General features: G+C 36.3%; 1 protein-coding gene across 2 annotated transcripts in view; it reads right to left on the bottom strand.

Moving 5' to 3' along the window:
- Positions 1–23,938, bottom strand: part of LOC149539429 (Tetratricopeptide repeat (TPR)-like superfamily protein) — a 174,447-nt gene that overhangs the window by 47,709 nt on the left and 102,800 nt on the right. For both annotated transcript variants that reach the window (XM_089800663.1, XM_089800664.1), the window contains exons 6-8: positions 11,585–12,089; positions 11,445–11,483; positions 10,885–11,006 (exon numbers count right to left, since the gene is read on the bottom strand). In XM_089800663.1, the coding sequence (XP_089656789.1) occupies positions 10,885–11,006; positions 11,445–11,483; positions 11,585–12,089 (666 nt within the window). The remainder of the gene's footprint in view (positions 1–10,884; positions 11,007–11,444; positions 11,484–11,584; positions 12,090–23,938) is intronic.

Below are 23,938 nucleotides of genomic sequence, written 5' to 3'. Positions count from 1 at the left end.
AGAACGATGTTGCTTGAGGGAAAGATATCACATGTACATTAGAGAGAAGCAGTTATACTACAGTATATACTATGAATAGAGTTCATATCAAGCACGGAATAGGTAAAACCCCTTATGACCTATGGTTTGGTCATACAGCTACTATTAAATACTTCATAATTTTTGGAAGAAAATGTTATTTCAAAAGGGTAGATGAGATAGGAAAATTTGATCCTAAAAGTGATGAAGGCATATTCCTTGGCAGTTCTACTAAGATTAAGGCATATAGGCGTTATAATTTGAGATTGAAGAAGATTGTTGAGAGTGCAATTGTCAGGATTGATGGGAGATTTCGGTACAAGAAAGAATATTTGAGTATGACTCTGATTATGATTCAAATAAGGCTAGTAAAAGTGAGAGAACAGTGATAAATCAAAATAAAAAATAAAAACAATTCTTTGAATTGGATAATGGAATACAAATATAGATTGATGAACCTAGAGAAGAGCAAAAAAACACCTAAATATGTTGCAAGGAACCATCCCGATAATTAGATTATTTGTAATGCTAGAAGAGGAGTGATTATAAGAGTTACAAGAGGTAAGGCAAGAGAAAAAATTTGTTTGATTTCACAAATTAAACCTAAAATTAATAATGGCACATGTAAGGATGAATTTTGGATAAATGCATGCAAAGAAAGAGGAGCTTGAGCTGGGTTTCCAAGAACAAAATGAATGAACAAGGTGAAGTTGTAAGGAATAAAGCAAGGTTCATATGTAAGGGCCATTCACAAAAAGAAGGTACAGACTTTGAAGAAACCTTTGCCCTTGTAGAAAAACTAGAAGTTGTAAGAATGTTTCTCGCTTATGCATCTAACAAGAATTTCAAAGTGTATCAAATGGATGTCAAGTCAACTTCCTCAAATGGTGAACTTGAAGGAGAGGTCTACATTGAACAACCGGATGGATTTCCACCGACTGTAGGAAAAGACATGATATGCAAGCTAAAGAAGGCATTGTACAGATTGAAGAAAGAACCTAGAGCCTAGTATGCTAAACTAGATAAATATTTATTAAGTTTGGGTTTTAAGAAAGGAAATACATACGGAGTGGTAACATGTATTTGAGAAGTAATTTTGATGGCATATTAATTATTGAATTGTTTGTTGATGATATCATTTTTCGTGGTAATGATGACGCAAGTAAAAAGTTTTCTAATGAAATGAAAGATGAATTTGAAATGTCCATGATTGGTGCAATGAAATGCTTTCTAAGATTGCAGAAAACACAAACTAAAGATAGGATTTTTATATCTTAGACTAAGTATCTGAAAGAGTTATTGGTGAGATTATTACGATAATAGATAAACATCTATTATTAGTTAATGATAATCTATTTGTAATCTATTGTAAATATTAGAATGTTTCTAATATTTAGTTAGTTGTAGTTATTTGTTAGCTTTTTTAGCTTTCTTTTAATTAAAATAGAATATTTTTATTCTTTATAATCATTTCCTAAGGAACATCGCCCTATTCTTTTGTATATATAGACGTCTTGGTCTCTGTTAATAATAAGCAAGTATTTTACTAATTACTTTGTAATATGGTATCAAAGCCAATACTTCAATTTTTTTGAAAAAATTATAATTTCTTTTGAAATTATTTGCTAAGCATTTTCGAAATTATTTCTAAGATTTTTCTCTGAAGCTCGTTTAGGGTTTCATTTTTTTGAGAAATTCTTCAAAATCTCTAGGTTCTAGCTAAGGATTTTCTGCAACTGCCATTCATCTTCTAGTGATTTTTTTGCTAGCATCAAATCTGCGCCCAATCAATGCATTTTTCTGCAAATATGCCATTCTTTTTGGATTTCTTGCAGCCAAGGTCATTTTGCTCAAAACCCTAAATTTTTGTACCAGAATCAAAACAAATTACACTTTGTGGATTTTTCAAGAGCTCAACTGGGTTGTCATCCTTTTTTTCGAGTACCTCAATTTTCGAGCCAGCAGATCCAGAAACCGACAACATATTCTTTCTAGGTTCTTCGAGCTCTCTTCTACGTCATCCTTCAAATTTTCTAAGTCTTCCATTTTTTGCCTCGAAGAACATGCCTTCACAGATTTTCACATTTTTTGTTGAAAAATGTGTCATGGCATCTTTGACAAACATTCTACTCGAGAACAACTCAAAACTCAAAGGTCAAAATTATGGCACTTGGAAACAGTGGATCATAACAATTTTTGAATATTAGAATACTGATCAAATTGTTCTAGGAGCTACACAATGTCCAACTGCCCCTAGTACTAATCAAGATACATGGGCTCTGAATAATCGAGAGGCATTTATGCTTCTCAAATTATCTGTAGCTAATCAGACTTCTAACAAAAGCAGAGTTTTTCTTCAAGAACACTTTGTTTTCTATTATCATGGTTGAGAGAACCTTGCTCCATGCTCACCTAAATAAAATTCAGGAAATCCATAATCAGTTGCTTGTCATCAGTCACAAGAGGACAGTGTGGTTATTGCTCTTCGGAGTTTACCAAAGTCCTACGAGCATTTTATCGAAACTCTCAACATCACATTTTTTGGTGTTGATCTGAAGTTCACTAATCTTTGCACACTTCTGCTTCAGCAAGATCGGTGAAAACAACAGTTCGATAGCAACTCCACCTCCACCTCCACAGAACAAGCCTTTGCTGCTAAATCCTTTCAGAAGCATAAAGGCAAGTTCCAGTAGAAGTCTTCTGCTCCAGCTTCAGACAGCTCTTGGAAGAACATTCAATGCAACTATTGCCACAAGTTTGGACACATGAAGGTTGAATATTGGAAACGATTAGCTGCACAATCTAAGCAATCAAGTTCACATCCCAAAGCGAATAATACAGAGCACACTGAGCAAATAGAATATGCCTTTTACAACTTCAAGGCTAAAAGACTTGTAGATCATGTGAAGTCATCTGCCTGGTACATTGATTCAGGTGCCTCTCATCACTGCACCCACCGTAGAGACTGGTTCACTGACTACCAGCCTTACACAAATTCTGTAATTTTTTGGGGTGGAAAAGAGTACACTATTGTCGTCAAAGACAATATTCAAATAAAGTCTGTTGGGAGGAATCTCATTTTCCACAATGTGTACTACATTCCAGGGATGGAACTAAATCTACTCTTAGTCAGTCTGTTGCTACGACATTCTCCATAGTTGGATGTCACCTTCAATTCACATCAGTGTACCATCGCTGATAAGGCAACTCAGTCTATTGTTACAGTGGGTCTTAAGGATCATGGTCTTTTCCGACTTACTAATTTTGGTGATTCTCGGGACTTAGCTATGGTTGCTCGGCGATCTTCTGTTAGCACACTTTGGCATCAGAGATATGGGCACTTAAATGTGCATTATCCCTCACAAGTTGCTCGGAAGAGCTTGTCCTTCAATTGCCAGAGATTCAAGCTCAATAACTTGGAGTTTGTGATGCATGTCAAGCTGGGAAGCAACATCACGCACCTTTCACCAATGGTGATTCATGGTGAGCTTCTCAGGTACTTCAACTTGTTCATGTCGATATCTACAGCCTTTTGGCCACTCCTATTCTTGGGTCAAGGTATTTTCTGTTGTTTGTTGATGATTTCAATAGAAAAATGTGGGTGTATTTCCTTAAAAGGAAATCAGATGCATTTCCTATATTTCAAAAGTTTAAACCTTTTGTTGAAAGAGTCTAGGAAATCTATTATTACTCTGAGATCAAACAGTAGGGGGAAATTTTGTTCCAATGATTTCTCTAGCTTCTTCGATACTGATGGCATCAAACACTAGCTAACCACAGCCCACACACCACAACAGAATAGTGTAGTTCAACGTCAAAACAAACCAATCATCGAGATGGCCCGATCCATGCTCAAACACAGACATGTTCCGAAAAAGTTCTGGGCAGAAGTAGTCAACACTTCAATTTATCTTTTGAAATGGTCACCCACAGTGGCGGTCAAAGGTAAAACTCCGGAAGAGACCGGTCAAATCTCAAGCCCAGAATCAATCACTTGAAGGTTTTTGGCTCCCTTGCTTTTGTTTGGATCCCTAATGCGTCATGTACCAAGTTGGATGCCAAGAGTCAGATACTCATGCTAGCTGAATACAGTAGTCTTCAAAAATTCTACCGCTTGATTGACACTAAGACCATCTCATGTAGTCTTTGATGAGCAACGAGGACCATTCATGCATGTTTCTCCTATTCCTGATCCAGTAGACCAGCCTATGTAGGCACGTGATTTGGGAGTTAGGCTTCCATTAAGTCCACCTGATGGGAGAGCTCCTATAGCTCCAGTTACACTAGTGATCCCTGTACAGATACCTTGAGCTTCTCCTACAGGATCACCTTGATTTGTAGATGCTTCACCTGAGTTTAATCGAAATTCTTCTTATGAGAAACATGATCACCAAGCATCTCCTGATACTAATGTTGGTCATTCTCCTCTCCTGCCTAAGTGGTGGGCGAAGACACTTGTTGCTCTTTGTGATGATGAGCTCATTGATGGGAGAACTACTCGAAAAAAAAGCTAACCTATAGAGTCTGTTAACTTTGATCTCATGCCCAACATTCACAGTGTGTTTGAACCTCAAACATATTTCGAGGCTAAAGGAACTCCAAAGTGGGAACTAACCATGACATCTGAACACCAAAGCCTATTGAAGAATAACACCTGGGTCCTTTCTGATCTTCCACCAGGGAAGAAACCCATTGCTTACAAATGGGTTTACAAAATCAAATACAAATTTGATGGTACTTTGGATAAGTACAAAGCTCGTTTAGTTGCCAAAGGCTTTTCTTAGTGTTAGCATATTGATTATGAGGAGACCTTTGCTCCTACTGTAAAGATGAGCACAACAGATCTGTCCTAGACATGGCAGCATAGTTTGGCTGGAAGGTCCATAAGATGGACGTCAAGACTGCTTTCCTGAATGGTGATCTCCATGAAGAGGTCTACATAACGTAGCCTCTCGATTTCAAGGTCGCTCGTAAAGACCATCAGGTTCTCAGATTGGTAAAAGCTCACTATGGCTTAAAACAGGCCCCTCAAGCATGCTACATAAAATTTGATAAGTACCTCAGTGATTAAGGCTTCAAGAGGAGCTCTTCAAACGCAAATTTGTACATTAAGATTCTTGACAGTGACATCATCCTTCTGGTTATTTATGTCGATGATTTTATCATCAAGGAATCAAACAAAATTTATGCCAATCTTTTGATATAACTGACCTTGGGCTCATGCATTATTGCCTACAAGTTGAGGTTTGGCAACAATCTTCTACTATATTCATCTCTCAATCCAAATATGCTAGAGCTTTGTTAGACAAATTTAGTATGCAAAATTGCAAGCTTGCATCTACACCAATGGAAAAAAGTCTCAAGTTATCAGCCAAGTTTGATTATCCTCCCTTTGATGATGCTATATACAGGCAACTAGTAGGGAGCCTTATCTACCTATCTGCTACTAGGCCTAACATCAGCTTTGCAGTCAGCTACATCTCACGCTTTATGACAGCTCTAAGGTTGATCATTGGATGGCAAAAAAGCATGTGCTTCGTTATGTGAAGGGCACTTCAAAGTATGGACTTCTTTACTCTCGAACTTTTACTCCTAGACTCTGTGGGTTCACAAATTCAGATTGGGTAAGCTCTGTTGACAATAAAATGTCAACTTCTGGATGTGTTTAATTTGGGATCAGGTGTCCTCACATGGACAAGTAAGAAGCAACAAGTCATTTCTCTCTCCTCTATAGATGTTGAATACAAAGGTACTGTTATGGCAGGATGTGAAGTTGTTTGGCTTCGTCGGATGCTTGGGGATATGTAGATGTCACCAGCATGACCGACTACTTTGTTTGTTGATAACGAAGGCATTATCACGTTAGCCCAAAATCTAGTCTTCCATGAACGAACCAAGCATGTGGATGTTCACTGTCACTACATACGACAGCTGGTTGAAGATGGGACAATAGATTTGGAGTGTGTTCTTACCACAGATCAGACTACAGACATTCTCACCAAGCCTCTTGGTCTTGATAAGTTCATCAAATTCAGAGGACAGCTTGGTGTTGTATTTAGATTAGCCATTACGAGAGGGTATTACAATAATAGATAAATGTCTATTATTAGTAAATGGTAATCTATTTGTAATATTTAGTTGTAGTTATCCGTTAGCTTTTTTAGCTTTAAATAGCTAAAATAGAGTATTTCTATTCTCTATGATCGTTTACTAAGGAAATATCGCTTTAATCTTTTGTATATATAGGCCTCTCGGTCTCTGTTAATAACAAGCAAGTATTTCACCAATTACTTCGTAATAGAGATTTGGTATGGAAAATTGCAAACTTGTTGGAATACCAATGGTAGCTCGATACAAATTATCTAATAAATATGATTCACCTACTACTATGCAAACAAGATACAAATCTATGATTAATGGCTTACAATATTCTACTCATAAAAGACTAGACATTGCTAGTGCAATTGGTATTGTAGCAAGATTTCAACCAAATCCTAAAGATACACACTTTCCAGCAGTAAAAAGAATTTTCAGATATTTGAAAGGAACTATGAATTTTGGTTTATGTTATGACAGATCTAATTATTTGACATTGTATGCATATACTGATGTTGATTGAGCAAGAAATGTTGATGATAGAAAGAGCACAAGTGGAGGAGCATTCTTTCTTAGTAGAAGGTTAGTATCTTGGTTAAGTAAGAAGCAAGATTGTATTTCTCAGCTTACAGCAAAGGTAGAATATGTTGAAGCAGCTAACAATTGTAATTAGACAATGTGGATGAAGCAAATGTTGAAGGATATTGGCATCACTTTTTCTAAAAGTACTATTACACATTGTGATAACACAAGTATAGTTAGCATGTCTAAGAACCTTGTTTTACATTCAAAGACTAAACACATTGCAATCAAGTATCATTTTGAGAGAAAAGGTTGCAGAGAAGGAAATCAGATTAGAGTAAATACAAAAGAGAAAATAGTAGATATATTCATAGCACTTTTCATTCATCTGGACATGATGCTTGGTCCTACTCGTTAAGGGGAGTGGTCACAATGAGCAAAGCTACTCATACAGCTCTTATGATTTGATTTCTGCCTAACAGTGTTTCTTGGCACTTGATACATTTGTGGTTACAGATTGGCTTAAACCAATGTAGGTACTTTGATGAGGATGTTCTACTGGCAGCCAGCTAGGTTGAGGAAACATGTATATTATTGTAAAATGTAATAATTGTATTGTAACGAGTGGGAACCTTAATGTAATAATTGTTAAAATGCTTATTGAAGGCGTGTATGCCTTAGAGTGGTCCTAAGTAATTAAATGTACATTAGGAAAGCCTTAACAGGCCGACCTAAATAATTATTGGTGAGGGTATAAAGGAAAGTAGTTTTCCTTGGTTGTTAATCATCATGTACATTGTGTATGTATGTATGTGATCAATTGATGCAAGCTTGAAGGCTAGATGATCAAAAAATAGTAGAGATTAGTTTGATTAATTGTGTTGGGCTTCAAAGGAATTGTTTTGACAAGTTAGCTGCAAATTGGCCAATTCACTTGATTTGTTATCCTGAAGTTTGATCTTCACTATTGTTGGAACATTCAGTGGGCCTACCTGTTTCTTTATTAACCTTTATCAGGGTTAAAACTTTCTAACAAGGGTTCAAGGTCTCCTAATAGGGATTTGTCCTCTAACAAGGATTCTCATACTAAATGCATTGTATTTGGCTCATAACAAAGTCACATCCTTTCACAAGGAACATTTATTAGTGCACTATCTTGTGGCTGCCATCCCCACCAGGGTTTTCCCTAGTCAACAAATCAATGTATTATGGTGCATGATTTTCTCTTGTTGATGCATTGTATTTGGCTCATAACAAAATCACATCCTTTCACAAGGAACATTTATTAGTGCACTATCTTGTGGGTGCCATCCCCACCAGAGTTTTCCCTAGTCAACAAATTAATGTATTATGGTGCATGATTTTCTCTTGTTGTGCATCATTGTTACAATTTATAAGTTTCGATTTAAGTTTAGTTTCTCACAACTAATTCACACCCATAACCCCCCCCCCCCCATTGTGTGTGAACTTTACTTCTTAACATAATGAGCCTGTCTAACTTACTAAAAATAGGCGCTCCCTCCAAGATTCATGGAGTCAAAACCAAAAGCCAAAAATAAATATTGAGTGTATCATTCAACTCCTCTAACTCATCTTAGCTCATCATAACCATCCTTTGACTTAATATAAATAGTAAGTCCCACCAAATGGAGCCATAGCCCTCAAGAAGGTCCTCAATATTAGCTTAAAAGGACCCAGTAATAGGCGAAATCCATCAACTATTGTGGTCATCATAAAGGGGACATTATATCTATTGCTGATCACAATTTTCATGGATGGCCTTTTGAAATTTCAAACCCTCTTTCCTCTTGCCAATTGATTCAAAGGTGGTTGTAGCATACTTTAGACTTGGCCACTTCTCCCTCCTATTATTTTTACTCCAAATTCAACTCGATTTCCTCTTTGCATTATACTTGTTGTAGGAGTCTCTTTTAAAGGAATTTTGGGTTGATGTTTCACTTACACAACCATGGTGAGATTAAGAATTCCTACCTTGAAACTCATACATGTATTTAATTTATTTCCTTTTCATTTTAATAATTTTTTCTTTTTCATTAAGGAAATTCAACATCTATAAGGATTATAGGCTAGTTGTTTTATTTTCTACGTTAATTAAGTACCATCACGAAAAGGAGAGATTTAATCTTCACCCGAATTCCACAGTAATTAAATTTTGTATCCATAAGGGATAATCGATCCCTATAAGGATTATTATAATCCTGTACTTTGAAACTTTTTGCCTTGACTTGCACACAAAGGATAAATTTGAATCCCATCTGGACTCCAACATGTTTCACTTTTACTTATCCATAAGGGGAAAATCAACCTCTATAGGGATAGTAATAACCTCCATACTTAGCATTTTTCATCCATCCTTAATAGCCTTCTTGGGGAAAATTGACCTCCATTTTGACAAAGGGGAAATTCTATGTTCATCTAGACTTTCTTGACTTTGAAGCTTGAAAATATTCCTAGTGTTGGAAAGGAAAAATCATCTTCATTGGAACAAAGGGGAAAACCCATACCCATTTGGACGATGTAAACTCTTCAAACTTTTCTACAAACAAAGCCCCACGAGAAAATCAATCTGCATCTAGACTCTTACTTTGCCCATTCTTCTTTAAGGAGAAAATCCATACCCATTTGGACAATGTAAACTCTTCAAACTTTTCTAAGTATAAAGCCCCACAGGAAAATCAATTTGAGTCTGGACTCTTACTTTGCTCGTTCTTCTTAATAGCCAAAAGGGCAAATTTGATGATCATCTAGACAAATCAATCAAAAACTTAGTTTTTCATTGTAGATATCTCTTCAATTGGGGAAAATTTACCTCCATCTTGATTTTCATGATTCTTCAAGGGGAAATTCTATTTCAACCTTGATTTTATGCATTTTATAAGAAAACATTATTTTTCACTAGGATTTTCCACATTTTAAGTATGGATAACCAATTTTTATAAAGAATTATAGCCCCTATGCATAAAATATGTCGTAATAATGTATTCTGGACTATTTGACTAGCCAAAATATTAATGCACATGATTTTTCTTGCAACCCATTGCAACTTGACCCAGAAGAATTAATTTGTACTGCTTCAACTTTTACTCATAACCCAACAACTTGGTTACTCAACCACTCCTCAACCCTTTTGATCTTTGAACTGCCACCTCAGCTGTTGAAACCTAGCAACTACAAGCGAAAGAGGGGTCCTTGTTAGCAATGGGGAGATGGTGACAAGCCTAAAGGTCACAATTGGTATGTTTTTAGCCTGGATCTGATGCAATCTCATGGACTAATAAGAATCAGTGAGCAGTGGCTCTTTCCTCAACAACATCTGAGTATTGAGGAACAGTTAAGGCAACTTGTGAAGCAGTTTGACTTCAAAGGACACTTGCAGACATGCAGATGTCTCAAGCAGATCCAACTCCCCTTTACTATGACAATCAAGGGTTCATCAAACGAGCCATGAATCCGGTCTTCCACAAGATAACCAAGGATTTTGACCTTCATTGTCATTTCATTAGACGATTGTTTGAAGACAAATAGTTCATTTGTATGTTGAGATATTCTCACCAAGTCTCTAAGCCTGGGGCAATTTTGTAAAATTCGGGTGGCAACTTCTTATAGTTGATAGATTGGTGGTGACCATTAAGGGAGAGTATTAGAATAATACCTTCATTATTTCTTCTAAATGGTTAATATTGTAACTTACATAAATATTAGATACTTCCAAATTTACAATTGTTTCTTTATAGAAACGTCATCTTTGTACACATATAAATGATCCTTTGATCATTCATTTAATTCATTCAATTATTTACCAAAACAAAGAAAACCTTCAAACTGTAAGAATCTGCTTTAGAAGATATCAAGATGTTTTCTGTCTTGTTACTCTTTCTTACCATATAGTTAATAATTATTGTATTTTGAATTCCACCAAAAAATTTCACAGGAATAAAGTATTAACATCATTATAATAACCTATCACACATACTAATGTCAGCATTTAATCTTTAAGAAACAGCATGAGAATGCAGAAAACTCAACAAGTTGTAGCATAAATTAACTCTTAACAAATTTTCCAAATATGTCTACTATAATCCTGAAACAGGGATCCAGAGCATCTATGAGAATCTCTTTATCCTATTTATATAGAGATCATCTATGAATAAAATATTGGTAGCTAGTAGGACTACCCAAAGTAGACTAGCCTAAGTTATGCCATATCTGAGAAAACAAGTTGCTGACCTCCTGTGCTTCTGTGAATTCTGTCCTTGTCAAATCTATAATAACCCTGTTTTCCAGAAGCTGCACAAGAAGCATTAGATAAACACCTGCCATCCAAATTGCCCAATGCTGCAAATCCACCTCTGTTAAAACCAATAATATGACAAAATTAGTCATTATTCCTTTAATCAAAAGTATCAACCATGAATTGTGTCATAATGTATTAGGTTATAAAGCTTCAACAACTTTTGCTTGAGAAAAAATTGGAAACAAAAACAAAAGCATCTATAATGAACAGAAACGACATGTGAACTATCCTAGTTCTTAACAAATGTATACAACCCCTTTGTATCAGCACATATGCAAGAAGCCTGCAGTCTACAAGAATGTTAATGTACTTCCATGAAAAGTGAATGAAGGTATAAAGTAAAATAATGCAAAACAGGACCTTACTAATGAATACATTTTAAGAAATTTTCTCTAAACTTCCATAATTGATTACATTTGGACTTTGTAGCTTCAGATTTAGAACCCGCTCCTCTACCAACAAGTAAGAAAACAAGCAATTCAAATTAACTCACCTTTCACATTCCCACTTATTCCAAGCTTTTCTAGCTCCTCTGTACTTGACCAGAGAAATCAAAGTCAGCCGACATGTTCATAGAAATTAATAACACAAAACAAAACAAAAAATTAACATAAAAGTGTGACATTTTTCGACCTTCAATGCATGACATTCCTGATTCAATTCTCTTTATACATTCTTTAAATGTTCCCTTAGGCCGCATATATAAAACTGCCATAAGGTCAACTAATACGTAAACTGCACTCTTTGGTAACCACTCTCCATTTAGCGGAGGAGGTCCTAATTCCAGTTTTTCTTTCCAAATTGATCTAGGATTCCCAAAACTAGACGGTTCTGCAAATTGGCCATTGTGGTCCATTTTTGACTTCTGCACCTCACGCAACTCCTCCTGCAGTTTTTTTTGCTTCTCAGAAAGTTCTGACCTTTTCTTTTCCTGCAAACTGGATCTAGAAAGTGTATTCTCTACACTTTTAAGTTCTTTACTTAATTCCTTGAATCGTTCTGTCTCTTGCATATCATATTGCAAAGCGGCATCTAAGGCAGTGACATGCTTTTGTGCTTCTTTGTAGTCACATATACGTAGAAGGTAAAAGGTGTGCAGCAAGTCATTATAAAGTTGCAGACCACGACACAAATGTTTCTGAAAAACATACAGAGGAAATGTCAGTTTTAAAAAATAAAAATTCAGAACAATATAAGCAGCATAGATGATTCCACTAAATTACATAGTAATATTCCATGTATATAAGTAGGGCCTAATGTTATAAATACATATTTTGGACTACCTAAAACAGAGATCATGTCACAGAAAACATATTCACAAACCCAATCAAAAGGAAAAATTAAGATACAGATCATCGAATATGACTGCTTACATGTTTTTCAGTCATTAAATATTTTCCTAGATTAGATCAAATGTAAGGTGTGACAAATATTAAAACTAAGCAATAAGCAATAAATAGCCGCAATGCTTTAAGTCACTATCAACAAGTTAAAATTATAAAGTCTGGTTAGTTAGTTCAGATTTAGCAATTCCTGGTGTCAAATAGCATGTTTAATATCTATCTCAGGAACCACTTCCAAACGAGAGGTTCTGTATTCTGAGAATCTGAATATTGAATTGAGCTTGGTTTGAGATCTTCACTAATATCTACTATACCACAGATGCAGCTTATCTTCAGGTTAAATTCATCCTATAACATGACTCTGGAGAAATTTGTCTTTCTTAGAAAGCAGACACAATTCACAGTCAAATTGTTTCTCCAAAATTTTGTGCTTTCTTAACTAAAGCCTGTGTTGCTCATTTTCTTAAACCCATGTCATGCAACTTGGCTCTGATGGTGACCGAGCAGAGTGAATTCAATAATTCTTAGATTGTTCGACTTCAAATGGAAATTGTTAGAAAATCTGTTGCTAGTAGTGTCTTACTCTTCTCAGGCATTGACAAAATCATTGTGAACACCATACTGTCACTTTTTGTTCAAATGAAACAAATGAACTGGTTAAGCTAGAACACTTCAGAGAGCCCACAGCACACTATTCAAGCACTCATCGAGCAGAGCCCAATATGAAGTTATCCATAGGTGACCAGAATCAACAGTCTTTTAACATCTTTTGTTGCTTGAAATATCCCCAACTGGATATTTACTAGATTTCTCTTTTAACAATATAATCAGAACTAAAACATTGCAGATGTATTTATGCCCAATGGAATCTAGTAGAAACCCCAATAGATTTTGACTAAATTCTTCTTGAATATAACATTCAAACTTAGATATAGGAAAATGGAGTACAATACTATAATAAAACCAAAAAATTCTCCTCAAGAATATAACCCATTATTTCACAATAACATTCAAAATGTCGAACATATAACCATGAGTTACAAACTAGTAAGATAAAACCAACAAACTCTTATAACTCCTTAAAATACGTTATTGCATTATACAACTGCAATAAAATAACCAGCACTATGAATCCAATTCTTAAATACAGAATAACAGTTCGATTGGAATACTAAAATCAGAACCTGTAATTGCATGTGAAACACCTGAACTGATGTCTCTTAGGACAATGGGTTTTTGTCCACTATCTGCCAGCACGAGGGGCTACGTCCTCAAACTAGCTGAAACCTGAAGCTTTCTGAAAACTCTCACAAGAGAGAAAATTGAACTGAATCATAAATCAAGCATGCCCAGCAATGAGCTTCTTTCCCCTTTTAATACACAAACTAACACTTTTCGACTCCCCTATGGCTTTCATCCTATTCCCTTGTGACTCTTCAACTTCCCTCTAATAATTCGTCTTATTCCTCCTTGACCTTTTGTCCTCTTTATAACATTAAATTGACCTTTTAATATTTTGAGTCTATGTCTCAGAGTCAATTTTAACATTATATAAAATAAGACTTCAATATTTCTAATGTCCCAAAAAGCGGACATTACAAATCTCCCCTCCTTAAAATTGCTTGTCCTCAAGCAATTAGTACCAGGATCCCATACGAGTCTGCAGGTAGCCCTGTAGTCTCTCAACCGAATCCCTGGATCCCATATAACTCTTTGAAAAAACTCTGCACCTATAAACTGAACAACTCTAATCATCATTGATACTACTGAATCCAACCTCAAACTGAATAGCATCACAAGGTCCTCAACAAGCCAAAAATACATATGGTCAACACCTGGATCCCAAACCCTATTGTCATAACCAGCCGATATGATAAGATAAAAATGTATCGATAAACTATGTTGTAATGTCCCCTTTTTGGGACATCAAAAATATTGAAGTCTTATTTTATATAATGTTAAAATTGACACTAAGACGTAGACTCAAATTATTAAAAGGTCCATTTAATGTTGTAATGAGGACAAAAGGTCAAGGAGGAATAAGACAAAATGCTAGAGGAAAGTTGAAGAGTCTCAAGGGAATAGGACGAAAGCCGGAAGGGAGTCGAAGAGTCTTAGTTTGTGTATTAAAGGGGAAAGAGGCTCATTCCTGAATATGCTTGTTTATGATTCATTTCCAGTTTTCTCTATTGTGAGAGTTATTCAGAAAGCTTCATCTTTCATCTAGTTGAGGACGAGCCCCTCATGTTGGCAGACAATGGACGCAAACCCATTGTCCGAGGAGACATCAATTTAGGTGTTTCACATGCACTTACAAGTTCTTATTCTAGTATTCCAATTTGACTGTTAATCTATATTTAAGATTGGATTTGTTAGTGTTGGTTATTGTATTGTTGTTGTATAATGCAATAAAATATTTTAAGAAGTTAAAGAGTTGGCTAGGTTTTAATATTATTGGATTGTACGCATTGTTATATGCTTGAATTCCTAAACATTATTGTGAAAAGACGAGTTTATATCTATTGGAAGATCTGTTGTTTATCTATTACTGTTCATAAGTACATCTGCCTATGGTTTAAGTTCTAAATATTGGCTTTAAGGAAATAACTGGGTATACAACTACTGGGGATGTTCTCTAGTATTTATATTACCAGCTTCACTATGCAACTTCACATGTGTTCTTTGAATTTTAATCTGGGAAAGAAATCAGCAAATATTCGGTTAGGGATATTTCAGTGGTATCAGAGTTGGTTTTTCTGCCAGCCTGTGGAACATATGGGGAATTAGGTTTTATGAAAAAATTGAGTATTTGCATTTGAAAAATTAAATTGCAGTGGGCATAATCAGAGGTTCATTGGAGCTAGTACAAAATCTGAGGAGTCTTTGGCTATTTTTTTCAAATGGAGGAAGTAAATATTCTGAAAGTTTTCCCTTTACCTGGGTACTTGTATAACATTGAATATTTCATTGGGAGGTTTAAATGGGGTCTTCTCTAAGTAGTGTATAAAATAATCAATTCAAGACGAAAGCTAAAATTTTGGGTACCGTTTGCTGGAGCTGGCAGACACGGTAACCTCTGCATCATATCAACTTTATACCTGAAGCGGGCGAGAAAATTGTCAAACAATTTTGTTCAGCACAGCGAGCAGTAACTCGGTCATTACAGATACAACTCAAGGTCTAGATTCGCCATCTTCCATTCTCTATTCGATGAATAAGGAAAGAGGCAACTTATTGTCGCATGTGAATGACAACAATTTAATGAACGCTTTACCGAGTCGAAAGATATAGGTGCTAATGGCATAGTTCAAACATTTCAAATATAAGGGGCCTAGGGGCAGCACAAAATCCATTAGTTAATTTGGCGGTGACAATCCAGCAAGCATTGGAAGCACCCCTGCACAAAACATCTTCAAATAGGCGCAGAAATGGCTTGATGGTTGTAAGAAAAATTCAGAACTACATCGGGAACTCATTTAAGTTTTTTTTTTTGCATTCACGAGTGGGAGTCATTAATGACTTAAGTTCACTTATCAAAGAGGGTTGAATGGTTGTAACATTCCTCACTATGGGAACGACCAGGTCTGAAACTTAGAAAATTGTGAACAACGTCATCGTATTTGAAGTATTCCAAAAGATTGTAATTGTGCAGTATTTCTTGAGCCGGCTGAGTTTGCGTGTAAGTAAAGATAACAAAACCGTGGTCGAAGTGGTGAAGATAGGAAGAGTGGTATCAGCACCATTTGAATCTGGAAAGGTATGTAATGCTCAGGAGCAATAATAATCTTCATTTCCAAATTCAAAGGAGTACATGCCAATAGGAGGAAAGTCGTCAAACTATGTTTAAGAAAATAGAAAGAGAATTTTGTCTTTTTGTTTCTTCCTTGTGCGACTTTGTCTAGGCATTACAATATAATAGAAAGCGGGAACGACACCTAGCACCGAATAAGAATTTGGTCAATTGGACAAAGAACGGGCGTAGCAGCTAGCAACTTATTTTATTAAGACTATAGCTTAGATGTTGGGAGGTCTTGATTTATGTTAAACGGTGCAAGCAAAGATAAAGTCCTAGAAGCATGATAATTAATATTCAGGCAACTTCAGATTTCCATGAGCGAGGCATATTTCATGAAATTATCGGGCCCTATCAAGCACACTAATTTTTGTTTAATAAATGTCTGGCATAGATATTTGAAATTGTGAGCAGCTGAGTTGTGTTATGAGAGCTTGGAAAAATGTGAGACATGTACATTCAGAGAAGGGTGTCATTTTTGTGGATTATGAAACTGATCTTAGGTAAAGACAAACTACACTTGGTGATACAGCAAGTGCTCGAGGAAACTCTAGAAATGGTTATGGTTATGATGCACGCATTCGTGTGAACTCACCAATTGGACCTTTGTGTTGAGAAAATGCACAAATCAATCTAATTGCTCGAAGATTTCACCTTAGAGTGGTTACCGTGACTAAGATGCAGTAGTATTTTGGAAATTCAGTTGAACACTGTATAATAGTTAAGACGTTGATTTTCAGTTCTAGACTGTAACTAAAAGTGTCAGGTTGTTTTGCCAGATATTCAGATTATGCAATTTGGATCATCTGTGTTGGGTTTATTATATAAGTTTTCCAGAGACTAAGGGTATTACAGATTATGTTTGTGATAGCCAACATTGTTTTTGTGGGTGCGATTCTTGAGGTGTTTGAATAAATTATTGAGAAAAGCTACTGCTCGTATTGAGACTGCATCAGACAGGAATCTTGGGAAGTCAGGAGCTGTTGCAGCCTAGAAGGTGCTCGAAATTGACTCACAGGCAGTTTGCGAGTTGTGGCAGCTGTGGTACAAGAATTCAATGTTAGAACCAAACGACTAAAGGTGAAAAAAACCAAACACACCAGGTCTTTAACAACTGGGCCGAATTGATAATAGCCACTGTATAACATAGAATAGGAGGAGCTAATGGGATTAGATTGGAAGTGGTGTTACCCTCCTTTTGTATTTGTCCTTGATGACAAGACGATACTTTGGCATCACCTCAGTTGATGTTTATCATTGGTGACAGGACCAGATTTACTTTCAGCTAGATATTCTTAGGTGATTCATGAAAGCTCACAGGTGCTGATTAGAACTTATAGCTCCCATATGCAAGAGGTCAAGTAATTGGTTCTTCTGACCATCATGTACAACGAGCAGTGAATCTTGCAGGGCAATGTAACCGAATCAAGAACCAAACAACAAATTTTGTGAGTTATCGTGTGGTTTCATTACAGATCTATGAGAACGGTAGCATTCTTTGATGTTGAAATTATAACCAACATCCATGCAAATCGTCCACTTAAATAACAAGCAGAGCCACTAGAGGATATTCCATTGGTATCAAACTCAAATCTTGAGAACTATTTGCCCAAACTACAGCCGAAGACGGTCAATAGAGAATCTAAACATTTCTTAGACTAGTAGTAACTAGCCAAGGGGAAAAAATACAAGATTGGAAAATCAGGAAAGGTACTGTGAAGCCACATGAGTAGTTAGCCCAGAATTATGAATCAGATATAACAGCTGAAATACTCGGCACTTATAGAGACTATAAAGAACTTCCTACCCAAATTCAAAATGATTTACCATCCAGGTATTACTTGGATTTTCATCTAGAGCAGCAAAATAAGACTGAGATGGCAAAGAGGAAGTATTCGGAATTGGTTTAGGATCTTCTTGCAAGGATCCAAAGCAAAAATGTATACAAGAAATTTCCAAAAAATCATGATCAGTGAATAGAGGTTCTTGAAAAAGAATAGTCAATTACCATTTCTAGCGACCATGTAGAGGATGTTACACAGGGTGCAAGTTTTTATGTTGGTGAATTGGAGATTAGTGTTGACAAACAGGCTGATGAGGACAGTTGCACACAAAGTAATAGCAGATTGGAAATCGTGTGACGAACCATATATTGCCTACACCCATGATAGGAATTCAAAGGAACAATCCAAGATGACACTACAAGACGTTGAGTTATATCAACATGATAATGAAATACATACCTTAAAGAATCAGTTGAAGGTTAGTAATGACGTGGTTGTGGCTTTGTTAGTACGTTATGACAACACTCACAAGATGGTGGAAGATCTCTACAAAAGGGTTCAAGAGGGAGTGGAAGCAATTTGGCTTGTTTCTAATTTGCAAATGATCAAAACAGCTCTTGAAACTATGAAATCAGATGATGTATATTTGCTTTCCGACAAGGATGACATTCTTAAAGTTGCTGGAGTACATGTTGATCAGCTGAAAAAGGAAAAGAACGGGATTATGGGGCTCAATAGGGAGCTTAAGTCTACCCAAGAGGCATTGGATGAAACTCAATTTTCTCTTCAAGAACTAGAAAATCAGATCAGGGTCACGAAACACTCTCGGGAACATGAGGGTAAGGTGAGGCAAGAGTTTTTCAAAGAAGTCATTGTTGAGCTTGATAGCATTCAAAAAACTTATGACTTGGACAGTTGTCCTAAAAGACCAAGTACCGAAGCTACCGATCTCATTCAGCTTATCGACAACCCCGTGTTTGAAGTTGATGCTGATTGGATTTCCGACAATCCCCAGTTTGAGGTAAACGAGGACTCTCCTTTTGTTTATCATGAAGAAGATGATTTTGATTTCACGATATAGAATCCTGGTACGATTCCTAGCAATGAATATGGGTCATAGGATGGAAGTGGTGAATTGACTACGGTTGTTCATCATTGGATCAGTCCTAGTAGGATTCCCAATTTCACACCATACAGGAGTTGGTTGGATTGCATACATCAGCCTTTGGGTAGTTTTTGGTGAAGTATGAAGGAGAATTATGTGTTGATCATAGGGAATGCTCTTTCAGCTTCATTCTTATTCATAGTACCTATGTACTCGAAGATTCTCCACATTGAAGATGACAGTTTGGTATTTGTTGTGGCCAAGATGTTACACTCAGTTTTTGAGCGGCTTGCTTATTACATCTTCTATTTAGGTCGGGTTGTCATCATCTACTGGGTTATGCATAGTTCACTAATACATTTCTATCTTATCATATCAGCTGGTTATGACAATAGGGTTTGGGAACCAGGTGTTGATCATATGTATTTTTGGCTTGTTGAGGACCTTCTTGTGATTTTATTCAATTTGAGGTTGGATTTAGTGGTATCAGTGATGATCAGAAATATTCATTTTATACGTGCAGAATTTTTTCAGAGAGTTATATGGGATCCAGGGATCTGGTTGAGAGATAGATTGCTGAGTGACATCGTGCTTCACACTGTGGCCGGAATTGTTTTCAGTTTGGACGACAGGGTTACCTGCAAACTTGTATGGGATCCTAGTATTGATTGCTTGAGGACAAGCAATTTTAAGGAGGGAAGATTTGCAATGTCCCCTTTTTGGAATATTAGAAATATTGAAGTCTTATTTTATATAATGTTAAAATTGACTCTGAGACGTAGACTCAAATTATTAAAAGGTCCATTTAATGTTGTAAAGAGGGCAAAGGGTCAAGGAGGAATAAGACAAAATGCCACAGAGAAGTTGAAGAGTCTCAAGGGAATAGGACGAAAGTCGGAAGGGAGTCAAAGAGTCTTAGTATGTGTATTAAAAGGGGAAAAAGGCTCATTCCTGAATATGCTTGTTTATGATTCATTTCCAGTTCTCTCTCTTGTGAGAGTTATTCAAAAAGCTTTAGCTTTCAGCTAGTTGAGAACGTTGCCCCTCATGCTAGCAGGTAATGGATGCAAACCCATTGTCCGGGGAGACATCAATTCTAGTGTTTCACATGCGCTTATAGATTCTTATTCAGTATTCCAATCTGACTGTTAATCTACATTTAAGATTAGATTAGTTAGTGTTGGTTATTGTATTGCTGTTGTATAATACAATAACGTATTTTAAGAAGTTAAAGAGTTGGCTCGGTTTTAATATTATTGGTTTGTACGCATTGTTATATGCTTGAATTCCTAAACATTATTGTGAAAAGACGGGTTTATGTCTATTGGAAGATTTGTTGTTTATTTATTATTGTTTATAGTACATCTAACTATGGTTTAAGTTCTAAATATTGGTTTTAAGGAACTAACTAGATATACGACTATTGGTGATGTTCTCTAGTATTTATATTACCAACTTCACTATGCAACTTCACATATGTGTTCTCTAAATTTTAATCTGAGAAAGAAATCAGCAAATATCCGATTAGGGATATTTCATATGCATAGCCCAGTAGATGAAGATAACCCGACCTAAGTAGATGTAATAAACAAGCCGCTCAAAAACTGAGTATAACACCCTGGGCGCAACAAATACCATACTATCATCTTCAATCTGGAGAATCTCCGAATACATAGGTACTATGAATAAGAATGAAGCTGAAAGAGTATTCCCTATGATCAACACATAATTCCCCTCAATACTACACCAAAAACTATCCAAAGGCTGATGTATACAATCCAACCAACTCCTATATGGTGTGAAATCAAGAATCCTACTAGGACTAATCCAATGACGAACAATAGTAGTCAATTCACCACTTCCATCCTGTGACCCATGTTCATTGCTAGGAATCGTACCAAGCTTCCATATTCTGAAATCAGAATCATCCTCTTCATGACAATCCAAAGGAGTGCTGTCATTTATTTCAAAAAGAGGATTATCAAAAATCCAATCAGCATTCACTTCAAACATTGGGTTGTCTATGAACTGAATGTGATCTAAAACTTTGGCACTTGGTCTTTTAGAATAGTGGTCCAAGTCATAAGTCTGTTGAATGCTATCAAGCTCCTCAACTACTTCTTGAAAAAACTCCTGCCTCCCTTTATCCTCATGTTCCCAAAAATGGTCTGTGATCATGATCTGATTATCCGCTTCCTGAAGAGATAACTGAGTAACATCCAATGTCTCAAAAGCATACTTAAGCTCCCTATTGAGCTCCTTAATCTCATTCCTTTCATTATTTAACTGATCGACATACAATTCGGCTACCTTAAGAGCATAATCCCTATCGGAAAGCAAACGTAAGTAGTTTGATTTCATAGATTCAATGGCTTTTTTTAACCACCTGCAAGTTAGCAACAGAACGATCTCCTTCCACTTCCCTAAGGGCCCTCTTGTAGAGATCATCAACCATCTTGTGAGTGCTATCATAATGTACCAAAATTGCCACAACCATTTCTTCGTTAACCTTCATTTGGTTTTTAAAAGCATGTATTTCATTATTGTATTAATACAGCTCGTCGTCTTGTAGTGTTATCTTGGATTGTTCCTCTAAATTCCTATCATGGGTGTAGGAAAGATATGGTTCATCACACAAAGACCCCAACCTGCTATTACCTCATGTGCAACCGACCTCATCCACCTGTTTGTCAAAGCTAATCTCCAAATCACCAACATAGAGACTTGCGCTCTATGTCACCTCTTTTGCGTGACCGCCCGAAGGCTGCGAACCAATGGGGTTTGATTGATCTTTTTTAAGGTCCTTAGATGATTTTGGTCTGCTGAAAATTCTTCATACATAGTTTTGCACTGGTCCTTTGCAAGGAGATCCTGAGCTAATTCAGAATACTTCTTTTTTGCCAAATCCGTCTTCTTTTGGAGTTTTGGATGGAAATCCATGAGAAGGCTAATTCTTTTTGTATCTTCGGGGGCAGTTTTTTGTACTCATCATGCATAACAAGTACCTCTGTTTTGAAATACCATTTCTGATTTTCAATTTGTTGAGCACTTGACATGACTAATGAAGCATCTTCATTCTTTTCCCAAATATGATTTACTCTCCTTTCTAGTTTTGCCTCATAGTCTCGCATTTTCACTTTATCTGATTTCTGTAATGGTTCCAACCAAGGTATCTGAAGGAAAACTCTCTGGCCAATGTTTATACTCCTCAGAAAAGTTATATAGTTCAGTGATTTCTAAATAGTTCATCCGATGTCTTAAATCACCCACTTGTTATGCACCTGTTATTGTCGTTAGGATGTGAGTTTTTAATCCGTATTAACCTGTTGGAGTCAGTCCCTTTATCTGCCGCTAGATGGTATTGAAAAATCCCTGAAATGTCCCTTCCCTGGTTCTATAATGAATTCAAACTTCCTTCATTGGCATTTTTGCAAACAGTTTGTAAGCAATCCTAAAGTATGCTTGGAGACCAAATACTCTTGAACAAAAACCAATCAAGAAGATCAATGCAAGTCAATTATATTGAGAATTCCATTGTGTTGACCTTTCCCTTGTTTTGTTGTTAATCTTTCTTTTCGATATAAAGAGTAATCAGTTGAATGCCTTGCTCAGCTTATACAATTTGCAAGTTGATTATCAACTTCACTGCTCGAACTTGCTACTGTTGTTAATCTTCAGAATCCCTCCTAAAGATATGTCCAGAGATTATTAAATGGGTTATTCAGAAATATCCTTATTTAATTCAACAACAATTCCTTCTTTACCCGAATAAGTAATACATGGGTTCAATATCACTGAAATCATTTCTCTTAGTCAATTACATCGTCTTCGTGACCCAATAAATCATCTTCTTTTGCACCAGTTGCATCATCTTCAAAGGTAACTCTTGAAGCATTCTTTGATGCACTACAAAGACCCTCATGAATCTTAGAGTGCTTCCGAATAAACTATTCTAGCTAAGATTAAACCTCAACCTCCAAGAAGGCAAGAGGTCTTCCAACAACAAGCACAAGACACACATATATAATATAACTTATTTGTTTCTTGTGTCTGAACTCTACCCAGCAATTCAACCTGCCAGATGCCTCCAATGCACAAGACTGGTCATGGAAGCTTGAAACTCTGTAATATATCTGCCTATAATCTTCTTTATCCAACCATGAATATCAACTCAATGTTTGCTTTCTGCAAATACTTAACGAAAAGTGTGTTCTTCTACTGGTGTTTCTTCAATAGCTAAAGCAACAGCTTCAATGCAACCTTTCTAACAATAAAAACACTAAACTTCGCTCCATCAAGATTCAGACCTCTTGGGAAAGCAAAGACCCAAAGCGATGAGGATGGCACCACGCTACAGGAGGCCGTAACAATGCATCATTAATTGTTACAACCAAATCTCATGCTCAACCAGCTCCTACGTCCAACTCACCAAGATGAAATGCAAATTGTCAACCATGCAAGTGCTTTGTCATCACTTTTGAAAACCGACTCATAAGAAACAAACACTTGTTATCTTTTTAAGATTTATCGATATCACAAAATTAACCGATGTAAACTAATAATTCCTCCACTATCGTTACTGAAAAACAATGATGCACCTTCCTTCAATACACCACGCTAACTCATGGAGTTACCACTCTTCAGCAGTAAAAATCATTAGAGCTTCTGTAGGTTAGACTAGTTCTCCAAGGACAATGATGTTTTTCGAGAATATGTAACTCGCACTCCCATCCAATACTTTACGGCAAGGTTCAAACTCGTCTCTTTATATATTTGTCAAGTTCTAACAATTTTGAGTTCAACAATTGCTTTGCAGGAATTTAATCATACCTTCAGTGAATCTCCCGCAAACATTCAAATATTATCTTCACCCCACAACAAAGGCTCCCATGATAACGTTCCTCCAAAACTAGTGTCGTTTGGCTTCCCTTAGTTCAAACTTGTTCTTCCGCTAACGTGCCT

Source organism: Cupressus sempervirens, chromosome 9 (assembly GCF_028749045.1).
Source record: "Cupressus sempervirens isolate cs-2001-9-10 chromosome 9, ASM2874904v1, whole genome shotgun sequence".
NCBI classification, from domain to species: Eukaryota; Viridiplantae; Streptophyta; class Pinopsida; order Cupressales; family Cupressaceae; genus Cupressus; species Cupressus sempervirens.
Note: the sequence above shows the minus strand (reverse complement) of the source record. Positions and strands in the feature narration are given on the sequence as shown.